The 14,311-nt window shown below is 43.5% G+C and overlaps 1 protein-coding gene across 2 annotated transcripts in view; it reads left to right on the forward strand.

The window, feature by feature from the left end:
* traf3ip2a (TRAF3 interacting protein 2a) overlaps positions 1–14,311 on the forward strand; it is an 88,857-nt gene that overhangs the window by 23,600 nt on the left and 50,946 nt on the right. The window contains exon 2 of one of the 2 annotated variants that reach the window (XM_072551776.1): positions 370–1,281. The exons of the other annotated variant lie outside the window; for it this stretch is intronic. Coding sequence (XP_072407877.1) covers positions 370–1,281 — 912 coding nt within the window. The remainder of the gene's footprint in view (positions 1–369; positions 1,282–14,311) is intronic. 2 annotated transcript variants of the gene reach the window in all.

Consider the following 14,311-nt stretch of genomic DNA (forward strand, 5'->3'; position numbering starts at 1 on the left):
AAGGAGATGGGTTCTGCAGTGTGTCTTTACAAGAGAGTTTTGAGGATGGAATGGTTGAACTTAGAGCTCAAGCACTGACCTTCACCAATGGTGGAGGGATCAAATGAGTGAAGCTGCAAGGTGCAGAGTCTGAGGAAGGCAGAGTTCTCAGAAGGCTTTAGAGTTAGTGAAGGCTGTTGTGGAGCTGGCAGAAGTAGAGATAGCAGGAATAATGTGATTGCAGTTGAACTGAACACGTGTATACACAAGGAGTAAAGGAAACTAAGTGTGGCCAGTAACAGCACGTCTGAGTCAAAGTTCTAGCTGCACCAAAGTGTCTTTGTCTTCACATTCCACTTATTGTGCTTCGGTTCAATTTTTGTTTTTCAGCAATGGCAGGGCCCCAGAACCAAGCGGAGGAGGTGGATGAGGATCTACACTGCTGGATGCAGTCCTCACCCTCACAGGGCAGTGGTGTTGATGAGAAGCTGGAGAGGTATCAATGGCCCACTGGACAAATGGCTGAAGCCAGTCACTGTGACCAGATGTCAGCTCCGTACACCGTTGCATGTAAGATGTCAGGGGAGAAGCAGAAACCAGCTTTCGATCAGCTCGACACTGGTCGCCATCACTGTCAGACTCAGCCTGGAGCCCTGGTTAGTAACAGTCAACAGTATGACCTCTCACTGGCAGAAGCTGAGGGGAAGCCAAAGGAGGCTCTGGAATCTGAGTTTAAGGACTTTGCAACGATGAATGAGCTTGATTATTCTTCACAATTTGGAAATGGCACATCTTCTGACACCAGCATGTTTTTAGCAGCTATGATAAAAAAACAGCGCCAGGGTGGATGGTTGGATCCATGCAGCAGACCTGAGTACACAGAGCAGATGAAACGTGCCTCTGTTCCGGCTTCTTTAAGCAGCACGGCCTCCTCGTTAAACCTGGACCACCCTCAAGAAATCGAGAAGGCTTTCCTCAATGCCTCTCCGGGTGTAAGCAGCAATCCTGACAGTGTTTCACTCTCACAGTGTCAGGGCCGTTTTGAACTGCCCAGTAAAGATACAGGGTACGAATCTCACAATGACTTTGGAATCGGTCACCTGGATCCTCCTGGGCCCCTCCTCTCAGGGCTGAATGACCTGGAGCCTCCTCTCCCTCTGCAGTCCCGAGAATTTCCTGCCGGGGGACCCCACATGTATCCTGTCTTTTCATATCCCAGGGTCCCAGCCATCATTCCTCGATACTTTCCGGGTATACCTCAATACGGATACCAACAGGCCGTCAAACAAATGCAAAGCCCTTGTAAGTGAATCATTTACCTCCTTGAGTGAATGTAATGTAAGTGTGAGTGAATTTATCTCCTTAATTACAGATAGAGTTATTAACTATTTCCAGTGACATTGCCATTTAGCACAGAAACATGCCCAATGGCCCGCGCTGACCTTTACACTCTGGTTTCTTGGCAGGTTTGCAATATTGGTCCAGGAATCAAGTCTAGCAGTGGGAAGGGATGGATGGACAGTTGAGGCTAACAAAAACAACAAAGGGATAAATACTAAGTTAGCTGTGTACAACAGGCCCCCAAACAGTCAGGTAGAAATATGTAATTCGATATCAGAGAAGTGTAGGAATAGCAAGGCAGTAACAGTAGGATACTTTAACCAACCAGTTCTAAACTGGGATTGTTTAGTGTGCAAGGGAGTGAGCCAAATTTTTCAATTGCATCCAGGAGAATGTTTTTAGCAAGTCCATAGAAAGCCCAACAAGAGAAAGGGCGGTTCTCGATGTAATAATCAGAAACGAGCTTGGGTAGGTTGGAGGTAGGTTTTTACCTCGTTGATTTTAACCCTACTGCGAATCCTCTTGCAAGGATGCCTGCCTTGAAGAAGTTTTCCTCCTCTCTCTACAAGAATCTCAGGGAGTCCCTCTCCCACTGCAACTCCCAGGTCATTTCCTCTGCCCTGAAGCTCTTCAACCATGTCGTGAAACAAACTCGCTACCACAGCCACATTCGCTTCCTCAGTGCCTGCCTCCGTAACCAACTCTTCCCACACGGACTCCGGACCACCTTTAAACCAGCAGAGTTCGGACCCGAACAGGACAAACAGTACAGACTACAGATTCAAAAACACCAGCAACAGTTCTCCTTCAGGATCCTCCGCTCCACGCTTGCAGCAATAGGTTGGAGGTCTGTCAGCAGGGGAACGTTTTGAAGAAAGTGATCATAACTCAGCCAGATTTAGGATAATTATGGATACGGATACGAATAGGCTGGGAATAAAAAAATCCTAAACAGTGGAAAGGCTAATTTTGCCAAGATACAATTTCACTGGGAACAGTCACTTGCAGATAAAACTGCGTTGGAGCAGTGGGAGAGCTTCAAGGAGGAGATGGTGAGAGTGCAAGGAAGAAAAATGGTCCAGCAAAGACAAAAACTGAAGGATTCTGGATGTCAAGAGCACAAAGTTTAGGATGAAGGAGAGAAGAGAAACTTCCGGCAGACACTGAGGGTTTGCGATGGTAAGGTCTTTAGAGAGTGCAAGGGGGAACTTAAAATATGGAAAGAGGATATTAGGGAATGTGTGTGAGAAAGCGTTGGTGCATAGAGTATTTTCAAATTTATTTCAAACAAGAAAATTACTGGAGAAAGAGTAGAGTCCAATAGGAAAGATCGAAGTAATCTGTGTATGCTCAACCCTCAATAAATATTTTGCATTGATTCTCACCGTGTAAAAGGGCAATGGAATATAAATTTCAGGGTGGAGGACTGGGAAACATCAGAAGGGATTAACATAGACAGAGGGGAGATACTGGTTGGTTTAGCAGCCTTCACATGGGGATACATTCACAGGGCTGGACTGGAATCCCAAGCTGTTTATGAAGGCATGGGAGTGTCGATATCGAGAGCTCTGTCACTATGTTTCAAATCCCTGTTTGGACACAATTGGGGTGCCGGACGACCGGAGTAACATTCCCTCTGAGGTGCACAGCTCTGCTGCTCTTAAATGTGGCAGTCAGAGTCAGCATTGAGTTCCAGTTCCAGAGGTCACTGCCACACATTGGCCTCGGAGGCCAGAGCAGCTGGAGGGAAAGTTTGAGGGAAGGTTGGACCGGGAGAACTGTTAACATTGTCCCAGTATTTTTAATAAAGGGAGAAAGGAATATGCAAGGAAATTACTGGCAGTCAGTCGAACCTCGGGGGGTGGGGAAGTTACCAGAAAGAATTCTAAGGCAGAGAATATAACTGCAGGTGGAGAGATACAGATTAATCAGGGATAGTCGACCTGGATTTGTTAATGGAAGGTCATGTGTGATAAATCTCGATCAAATGTTTGAGGCAGTGACCTTGTGTGTAAATGAAAGTAATGCATTTGACATGGTGTACATGGAATTAGCAAGGATGGATTCTTTGAAGAGGTTACCAAGAAGGTAGATAAAGGAAAAGCGGTAGATGTTGTCTACATGGCCTTTAGAAAGGCCTTCAACAAGGTTCCACATGATAGGCTGGTTAGTATGGGATATGCAGTCCAGGCAGAGACAGCCAATTAAATGCAAAATTGGCTTGAGGTAGAAGTCAGCAGGTGGTAGGAGAGGGTTGTTGTTCAGACTGGAGGCCTGTGACCAGTACTGTATTATAAGGATCGATTCTGGGACTACTGTTATTTGACTTTAATATCAATGATTTGGATGAGCATACAGGAGGTATGGTTAGTAAGTTTGTGGATGACACCAAAATTAGTGGTGTAGTGGACAATGAAGACAGTTATCTAAAAGTACAATGAGATCTTGATCAGATGGCCAATGGGCCGAAAGTGGCAGATGGAGTTAATTTAGGTAAATGTGAGGCGTTACAGTTTGGTAAGGCAAACTAGAGCAGGATTTACACAGTTAATGGTAGGGTCCTGGGGAGTGTTGTTGAACAGAAGAACCTAGGGTGCCGCTACATAGTTTCTTGAAAGTGGCATCACAGGTAGACAGGATGGTGAAGAATGCATTTTGTACATTCACCTTCATTGGTCAGAGTGTAAGGCATGTTGTGGCTATATAGGGCATTGCTTTTGGAATATTGCATACAAGTCTGGGCTCTCCCTGCTATAGGAAAGATGTTGTTCAATTAGGAAGGGGACAGAAAAAATACAAAGATGGAGGGTTTGAGCGATAGGAAGAGGCTGAAGAGGCTGGGGGTATTTTCCCTGGTGTGTCAGAGGCTGAGGGGTGACCTTATAGAGGTTTATAAAATCATGAGGGGCTGGATTGGGTGAATAGACAAGACCTTTTCCATAGGGTGGGGAGTCCAGAACTAGGTTTAAGGTGAGAGGGGAAAGATTTAAAAGGGATCTGAGGGACTACTTCTTCACACAGAGGGTATTGTGTATATGGAATGAGTTGCCAGAGGAAGCTACCAGAGTTCAATTATAACATTGGAAATCATTTGGATAGGTACATGGATAGGAAACGTTTAAAGGAATATGGGACAAATGGGACTAGTTCAGTTTAGGATACCTGGTTGGCGTGGACATGTTGGACCGATGGGTCTGTTTCCGTGCTGTGTGACTCTATGACTTTTGATAAGGTCCCTTCTGTCAGACTGATCAAGAAAGCCCCATGGGATCCAAGGCAATATTGGCTCCAAAATTGGCTGAGAGGCAGGAAGCAGTGCATGATGGTAGAGGCATGTTTCTATGACTGTTTCCAGCAGAGTTCTACAGGCCCAATGATGAAACCCTTGCTGTTTGGGAAGTACACTAATGATTTCGACTTAAATATAGTGAGTATGATCAAGATATCCACAGGTGACATGAAAACTGGTGAATTTCAGTTGAATTTCAGATGCCAGGTATATTGGAAAGACTAATGGATTGTATCAAACAGCATATCCCTTCTGTTGTTTACAATAAGCAAGGGATTACCAGCATATACCCAACTAGCATGTTCTTGCAAAGCTCAAAACATAGTATCCAGCATTAGATATGATTCTGCAATTGGCCAACATTCCTGAGTGTACAAAGAATTATGCTTAGCATCAATTTAGGATTGTCAGTCGGTGCACTGTGTGGTGTCCTTGGGTGGTACTGGACATTACATATTAATACACAGGACCCATGTCCTTTACAGACAAAACGAACATAGACACATTGTCCCTGCTTCAACTCAACAAGAGAGGTTCAATCTGACCAATCAGAAATTGGCCAAGTTTCCTCAGACAGCACATTCCAAATCATTGCTGTCCAGAAGGGTAAGATCAGCAAAAACATGGGAACACCATCACCTGCAAGTTCCTCTCCAAGCCACACACCAATCCTGACTTGGAAGTTTATTGCTGCTCTATCACTGTCACTGGGTCAGTATCCTGCAACTCCCCGCCCCAAATGTTTTCACATTCACCAAATAGACTGCAGTTGTTCAAGATGACATCTCAGCTCCACCTTCCCAAGGGCCGATTAGTGATGGCAATAAATACTAGTCAGCTCCTCAAAGCCAAAATCCTTTGAATAAGGAAAAAAAAAGTCAGAGGTAGCCTGCTTCATGTCAATCACCATTAATACCACTTCCAGACAGAATCCATTTGCCAATCAATTAGCAGTCCCCTCTCATGCAGTCTCCTTATTGGTTATCCCCTTAAACTGACATTGGTGAATTATCCTGAAGGGTGAAGAAAATGCTTTGACAATATGTGCTAACGTGTTCCTTTCTCCAACATAGCTCAAGTTCCGAGACAGAACTCAGGAGAACTGTTGGCAATACCTTTGACAGAAAAGGAGGGTCTGCTAGCTGTGGATCTTGCGTATGAGCTGGGCCAAGTGGTTCAGATGTCAGTCAGAGAAAATTCACGCACAGTGCTAATTCTAGATTGGCTAGGAGAGAAAAATAGGAGAAATGCTAAAGTATAAATAGTTCACTTGCAGATAGCCAATTTCAGTGGGTCTGGTCCAAATAAATTAGAATTAAAGATATGAGGTGATCTATTAAAATATTTAAGTTGTTGATGACCTTGGCAGGATAAGACTGGACAGTAAGTTCCCTCTTGTAGGGAGATAGTGAGGACTGCAGCTGCTGGAGAGTCAGAGTGGATAAAGAGTAGAGTTGGAGAAAGCACAGCAGGTCAGGCAGCATCAGAGGAACTGCGCTGACAATTCTGACTTGAAGTGCCAATTCCCCTTCTCCTCTGATGCTACCTGACCTGCTGTGCTTTCTCCAGCTCCACTCTTTATCCTCTGTTGGGATCTTTAGAACTGAGGGAACAGTTCAAAAATATGGGACTTTAAGATGGAGGTGAGGAGGAATTTCAGAGGAAATCTTTGGCTTTAGAGAGCTAATTTTTGGACTTCTATTCCACCAGAGAACAGTGAAGGCTAGACATTGAATGTATTCAAGAATGGATTAGACTGATCTTTGACTGGTAAGAGAGTGAATGGGATATGGGGAACAGGCCACAATCATCCTATCATCCTATATATCATCCAGTTGTCATCCTATCGAATGGTGGAGTGGACTTAATGCACCAAATGGCCATCAGCCTACTGACACTTCTCATGACCCTCTGATGAATAGCATTAGCAAATCTAAGAAATTGGTCCCAGTTCTGTTTATGTATAACTTGACCAGAGGGCTGGTTTGTGATGCATTGTGATACCAACAGCGTGGGTTAAATTCCCACACTGGCTGAGGTTCCCATGAAGGACTGTCAACCTTTCCCCTCCCCTGAGGTATGGTGACCCTCAGGTTAAGCTACCACCAGCGATCTCTCCGTCCAATGAGAGAGCAGCCCCAGACTATGGCAACTCTATGTTTACCTTCCCCCAGTACTGTTTCCAATAGCTCAATAATCTGAAACCCTCTATCGAGTACCATCTCTCCATCTGCACGTAAATCTGATCTATCCTTTTATTCTACACTTGCAAGTGATTACAGGAGTAGTCTCTAGATTATTATTTCTGAGGTTCTGCTTGCTAATACCTTACCTTACTCCTGACTGCAAGACCACATCTCTCCTTCTGCCTATGTTGATGGCACTAATGTGAACCATGTCTGCTGAATGTTCACCCTCCCACCTTTGGGTGTACTGCAGCTGATCAGCACCATTCTTTAAGCTGGCATCCCAACCCTGAATTCATTAACAAGCGATTTAAGATTATCAATTAGACACACAATGTCTCTCATTTGCACTGACTAGAAGCCGCATCTATTCGTACGCAGTGACCTATTCTCTGCAAACAGAAGGAATGCACCTCGGCATTCTAAACGTTTCGGGATCCAGTGATATTTCTTCAGAACTGTTCATTGGAGCTGAAGCATTAACTCTGCTTTCTCTCCACAGATGCTGCCTGACCTGCTGAGTTTTTACAGCAGTTTCCAGTTTGATTTCTAGCATCCAAGGGTCTTTGATATTTATGACCATCCCATTGTGCTTTTCTTTAAATAAATGAAAGCACAGAGGACAATACTTGGCCAGTACATTCTTCACAGCAATGCCTCAACCAGTCAGAGTCACTTAATCAACCACTCGGTATCCTTTTCTCACGCAGCATTGATTGCCGCTCCCATTGAAATTTTGCATTCCTGTGTCTGCCTGCTGAATGCAATTCAAAAAGCTGAGAAAGCATGTCCCTTTTCAGGAATACTCATTATCATTTAATAGCGAAAGGACTATTCTATTCCTTTAATCAACAGCATGCTAGTGAAGAAAGTGTACTGAATTAGCTAGAGGTTAGTTTGAAACTTTATAGAGCATAGAGGGAGACACAGTGGTTAGCACAGTGCCTGAAACCTGGGTTCAGTCCCTGCCTCAGGTAACTGTCTGTGTAGAGTTTGCCCATTCTCCCTGAGTCTGTGTGGGTTTCCTCCCACAGTCCAAAAATGTGCAGGTTAGGTGAATTGGCCATGCTAAATTACCTGTAATGTTAGGTGAAGGGTGGGTCTGGGTGGGTTGCTCTTCAGAGGGTCAGTGTGGACTTGTTGGGCCGAAGGGTCTGTTTCCACACTGTAATCATTTGGCCCATTGTGCTGCTATTTACCATGCAATCCTGCAAAAGTTTCCTTTACAAGTATTTTTTTTCCAATTCCCTTTTGAAAGTTATTACTGAATCTGTTTCCACTACTCCGTTCAGCTCATTCCACAAAATAATTTTTAATGCTTCAATTCTCTAATCCTCATATCAACTCTGGTTTATCTGCCAATTACCTTAAATCAGTGCCTTATAGTTACTGACCTGTGGCTGGAAAGTTTCTCTCGGTGCTTGACTACATTTGCATGAAGGCGATTATGCCATTGTACCACAAGGCTGTGCCCGCATTCTTTGGGATAGAAGATAGTTACACTTTAGCAACGTTATCTGCAGGAAACATTTACATAGGGACAATCTACAGTGATAGATTTACTGCTGAACAGGGCTGTTTTATTGATTAGTTTCCTGGGTTATGACCTGCAATGGCAGATGGTGTCTTTTGTTTTCACGATGTGGTCCTTAGCACGAGAGCATTAATTACTGTGCTCTGAGGGAGCTGTTAAACCAAGATACCACCTCGCTTATTCCTGTGGTTCTTCTTGCATCTTAAAGATCTTGTGAAACTATCCATTGAAAAGCAAGGAGTTTCCTAGGATCCTGACCAACAATTCAACCATAACTGACACCAGCCACTAACTCAGCCCAGGGTCTCGTTGAATTTCTTGTTAAGCAACAGCAGCAAGGTATTGCACAGCAGATTATCCAAAAGCATGAAGGAGTATAGAATTAGGGAAAAGATAGTAAACTAGATTGTGTGCAGTACTGGGATCTATATTGTGTGAAGAAAATGAAGGATTTAATAGAAAGCTATTTGGAATGAAGATAAATACTAAAAATGGCTTGTGTTTTTTCATCAGGGACACTCAGATTGCAAGGCATTCTGGTCAAGAGGTTTACAATGATAAGAGATGGTGTGAGAGTAGATCACAGCACAATATCTTTTAGCAGTTTGGGCAATTAAAAATGGAGTGTGGTGTCTCAGCCACAGGATTAAATGTAATCGCGTTAGAAGAGAGCGCGGGCAAAAGTACATGATAATTGATTGTGGGGCTAACTCACTCATCCCAGATAAATACTGTCACTATTGTCAGTGTCAGTGAGAATGGCAGGGTGGATAACACAATGAGGAAGTCATTCTGTCTGCTTCTTGCACACAACAACATTTTCAATAATCTCAGGGTCAGGACTAGCCTTTGATTCTGCTTGTAGTACTTTGCACTCTTGATACAACTTCTTGAAGGAAATACCTTACTTTTTGAATGTGATGAAGAGGAGGAGAATGAGTGGAAGGGGCTGAATTGCACTCTTCTCAAGTAAAATGCTGATTTCTCTGACACAGATACTGTAGACGCATGTACCCAAGTGCAAAGAGAGACTGGAATGTGAGAAACCACAACTTGCTGGTGGAGCAAGGCAAGTGTGGATGAGAAACTCGAATTTTACACTATGGATTAATTCACTTCACACCTGCCTGATTTCTTCCCTTCCCAAGCAACTCCACCGTGCTCTCCCAACCACCAAATTTGCCACAAAAAGATGGATAATATCTGGTCATTATCACATTGTTGCTTGATGTACACAATTTGACTACTGTGTTTCTGACTCTCCCACAATGTTTGCAACATCATATGTAAAAAAAAACAGCCTTTCATTTGGCTGTGGAGTCCTTTGGGGGTGCCCTGAGCTCATGAACAATCCTGAACAAAGTGCAAGTCTACCTTTGTGCAAGTGTCCTGCTTTTGCAAACATACACAGATGGTTGTTTATCAGCTACCATCAGTGCACTTGCAGAGAAAGCACATTATAAAACCATGATGTCAGGAGACACTTTATCTTCAGTTCTGTCAAGTGACAGCTGTGTGATAAACCAATACAGATTTTTTGACAATGTAGCCCCTGAACTTGCTCCTTTGTTTTCAGACTTGACTGTTTCAAATCATTCCTGGGCCTTCTCCCATATTCAAATCTCCGTAAACTTGAGGCCACCCAAATTTCTGCAACCCATCTTCTATTTGGACACAGTCCTGATCATCCATCATCTCTGTGTTTACTCACATAAATTTGGTCCCAGTCAAAGCAGCATTTTGATTGGAAAATTCCCATCCTTGTTTTCAATTGTCCATGGCCTTAGCCACTTCCTGCCTTTGTCACCTCTTACAGCCTCCCTCCCCCCCATGTTTTCCTGAGATACCCTGCTGTCCTCTACAGAATGTCCAGATCTGATCTCTCTGCTATCGGTGGCCATACCTCAGTTACCAAGGTCCCAGTGCCCTTCCTACACCTCTCGGCCTTTCCATGTCATCTTTGCATTTAACAAACCAAACCTAGACCATGCTTTTAGTCATCTGACTCAATATTTCCTTAAGCGGCTCAATGTTAATTGTTTATTTTACAGACATTCTGTCAAGCGCCTCAGAATATTTGAATACATTAAATGTATTGTATAAATGTAAGTTGTTGTTGTGATTCTGACCTCATGGAAAGACTCTGCAATTTGAGTCTCTTGGAATCACCCATTCATTCACATGGGTGCAGTCAATTCCTTTGTCCAAGGTCTAGGGGAAGGACTCTGTTTCTTGTAAATACACACCACAAAATCATAAAAGGGGATGTAAAAATTCCCCTCCCCACCTGTGTTTCCGAACATTAATGACTTTGTATCTGAGCTCTCAAGGCCACCCCTCCATCTGCTATCGAGTGAACACGTTTTCATTCAAACTAAGTTCATCAACTCTCCCCCCACCCCCACCCCTGCACCTCCACCTTCCTGTTCGGTTGCTAGTTACAAAATACATTTGTTTCTCTTAAAATGTTAAAAGGCACACAATGCCACAAACATCATGACTAATGACCTTGGTAACGGATGGAATCGCTGGCTGAACACACTGTTTCACAATGTTACAGACTCATCTGCTCAAAATAAAGAGAAAACCCACAGTCCAAGTTATTATTGTAATGTTTAAACTCTGTTCTTAGGGTGATAATACCTTTGTAGTTAGGTAGCAGACTGGCCTTATTAATGACTGACCCTCCTCCATCTCGATAGTCTCTCTCTGGCAGGTTTGAGGTCCAGAATTTCTTTCATTTTTTCAACCTTCCCCAAACATTTTCAGTGTTCCTTGGATTTACTGTTGTCGGTTACATTGTTCTGAAATTAAACATAGCAATCATAGAGAGAAATCAACCATGTCGCTGCTGCTTTCCTTTTGCTCCCTTTTCATGACTAATGTGATTCATTTTACAGTTAAAATACTCTTTTTGTCATCTGTGGTTCATTTGATGTATCACAGATTACACTTTCTCAAAAGCAATGTCTGCCATCCAAAACCTTTCTTCCTTAAATGTTTTACCTCCTTCCAATACCCAGCAGAAATAATTGAAAACACTTTCATTTCACTAAGCAATGCCTGATGTTAAATGATTTGAGTTACTGTACTAGGTATTAGTGTTAAGCTGTAATCATTGACAAAAACGCTTTTTATAAAGATGACTTTGATATTACAAAGTTCACTTCTGTTGAATCCCTAAATGGTTGATAGGAGTGTAGGAACAGGAATAGGCCTGTTTTTGGTCTTTAGTACTTTTTGGTTAAAAAAAGCATACTCTGACAATAACACTACTGTATTTAGATAGCTCAGATCTGAACTAGAACATAGAACATAGAACAATACAGCGCAGTACAGGCCCTTCGGCCCTCGATGTTGCGCCGATCAAAGCCCACCTAACCTACACTAACCCACTATCCTCCATATACCTATCCAATGCCCGCTTAAATACCCATAAAGAGGGAGAGTCCACTACTGCTACTGGCAGGGCATTCCATGATCTTACGACTCGCTGAGTGAAGAACCTACCCCTAACATCAGTCCTATATCTACCCCCCCTTAATTTAAAGCTATGCCCCCTTGTAATAGCTGACTCCATACGTGGAAAAAGGTTCTCACTGTCAACCCTATCTAACCCCCTAATCATCTTGTACACCTCTATCAAATCACCCCTAAACCTTCTTTTCTCCAAAGAAAACAACCCCAAGTGCCTCAGCCTTTCCTCATAGGATCTTCCTACCATACCAGGCAACATCCTGGTAAACTTCCTCTGCACCCGTTCCAGTGCCTCCACATCCTTCCTATAGTATGGCGACCAAAACTGCACACAATATTCCAGAAGCGGCCGCACCAGAGTCTTATACAACTGCAGCATGACCTCAGGACTCCGGAACTCAATTCCTCTACCAATAAAAGCCAGTACGCCATATGCCTTCTTCACTGCACTATTTACCTGGGTGGCAACTTTCAGAGATCTGTGTACATGGACACCAAGATCCCTCTGCTCTTCCACACTACCAAGTAGTCTACCATTAGCCCAGTAATCCATCTTTTTATTACTCTTACCAAAGTGAATCACTTCACACTTAGCTACATTGAACTCCATTTGCCACCTTTCTGCCCAGCTCTGCAGCTTCTCTATATCCCGCTGTAACCTGCCATATCCTTCCTCACTGTCTACAACTCCTCCGACTTTCGTATCATCCGCAAACTTGCTCACCCAACCTTCTAACCCTTCCTCCAGGTCATTTATAAAAATGACAAACAGCAATGGTCCCAAAACAGATCCTTGCGGAACACCGCTAGTGACGGCACTCCAAGATGAATCTTTGCCATCAACTACTACCCTCTGTCTTCTTCCAGAGAGCCAATTCCTAATCCAAACCTCCAACTCACCCTCAATGCCATATCTCTGTATTTTCTGCAGTAGCCTACCATGGGGGACCTTATCAAACGCCTTACTAAAATCCATATATACTACATCTACCGCTTTCCCCTCATCTACCTCCTTCGTCACCTTCTCAAAGAATTCAATAAGGTTTGTGAGGCACGACCTGCCCTTCACAAAACCATGCTGACTATCCTTGATCACATCATTCTTATCCAGATGTGCATAAATCCTATCCCTTACAATTCTCTCTAAGACTTTGCCCACAACAGAAGTGAGACTCACTGGCCTATAGTATGGCCTTCTGTTTCCAACCAAATCCTAAGGATATTCAATTTGAAAAAGAGGTACAGCACTCTTTATTTGGGTAATTCCATCTGAAGATGATCATCCCAGTTAAATGCAGGTCACATTAACTCTCTGGTTGGGAACATGACAGTATACAGCTGCAAAGGGATGGTGGTGAAGGAGTGTGGGGTTGTGGGGATTTCTACAGCCACTGACAGCCTGCTTCACCTGACTGGGTTTGGAGGAGTCGGTGTTGGACTGGGGTGTAACAAAGTCAAGAATCACACAACACCATTCTGGGTAATCTAAATGGAGAATGGGAAAAAGAAATTCTGGCTTCAACAGCTGCTCCTTTATAGAGGTCAGTAGTTACTGTTTTATATGCTCCTGCATTGTTTTAGAACTTTGGAGGAAAAAAGGTCAAAACAACAGCACTTTTAAAAGGGAGAGGGACAGACAAAGGCAGCACATGTTGAGGTCAGTGCAAGAGAGACAGAGAGAAAGAAACCCACTTTGCTAGCTGATACAGCAGTGAACCTGCAGTCACTGTCTTTGCTGTTTAAATTCATGTATTGCTGGACATCGGAGTGTGTCTGGGAAAATTAACAAACATTGAAATTCACAACTGATTTTGGAGGAACCTGTTTGGGAGAGGTCACAGCACAGACACAGAGATGATGATATTTTAAGCATGGCTTTGTGGGCGGCACGGTGGCACAGTGGTTAGCACTGCTGCCTCACAGCGCCGGAGACCCGGGTTCTATTCCCGCCTCAGGCGACTGACTGTGTGGAGTTTGCACGTTCTCCCCGTGTCTGCGTGGGTTTCCTCCCACAGTCACAAAGATGTGCAGGTTAGGTGAATTGCCTGTAGTGTTAGGTAAGGGGTATGGGTGGGTTGTGCTTCCACACTGTAAAGTAATCTACTCTTACAGTAAATCTGCAGTAGTGAGTAGAGTGGGTTCTTCCTTGATTATATGTTTTCTTGAGATATGTCTCCTGATTAACCTTAAAAATATAAGCCATAAGTATTAATTTAACCTGGAGCAGTGTTTTGTAGAGGAATAAGACAGTGCTGTTTTCTGGGTCTGTAGAGTGGAAGAATCAAAAATGGCCTTTAGCAGAGTAAGATGCTCTTCTTGACGGATATGGGAGTTGAGGGAGAGCTTGCGTGTTACTGAGGATTATACCTGCAATAAATGCTGTTGGTTGTGAATCCTAATAGATCGAATGGATCATTTGGAGGGACAGTTAAAGGCAATGAGGAATTTACAAGAGATAGGGATGTGATGGATGGCAGTTACAGGAAAGGAAAAAAGTCTCAGATA

Source organism: Chiloscyllium punctatum, chromosome 3 (assembly GCF_047496795.1).
Source record: "Chiloscyllium punctatum isolate Juve2018m chromosome 3, sChiPun1.3, whole genome shotgun sequence".
Classification (NCBI taxonomy): domain Eukaryota; kingdom Metazoa; phylum Chordata; class Chondrichthyes; order Orectolobiformes; family Hemiscylliidae; genus Chiloscyllium; species Chiloscyllium punctatum.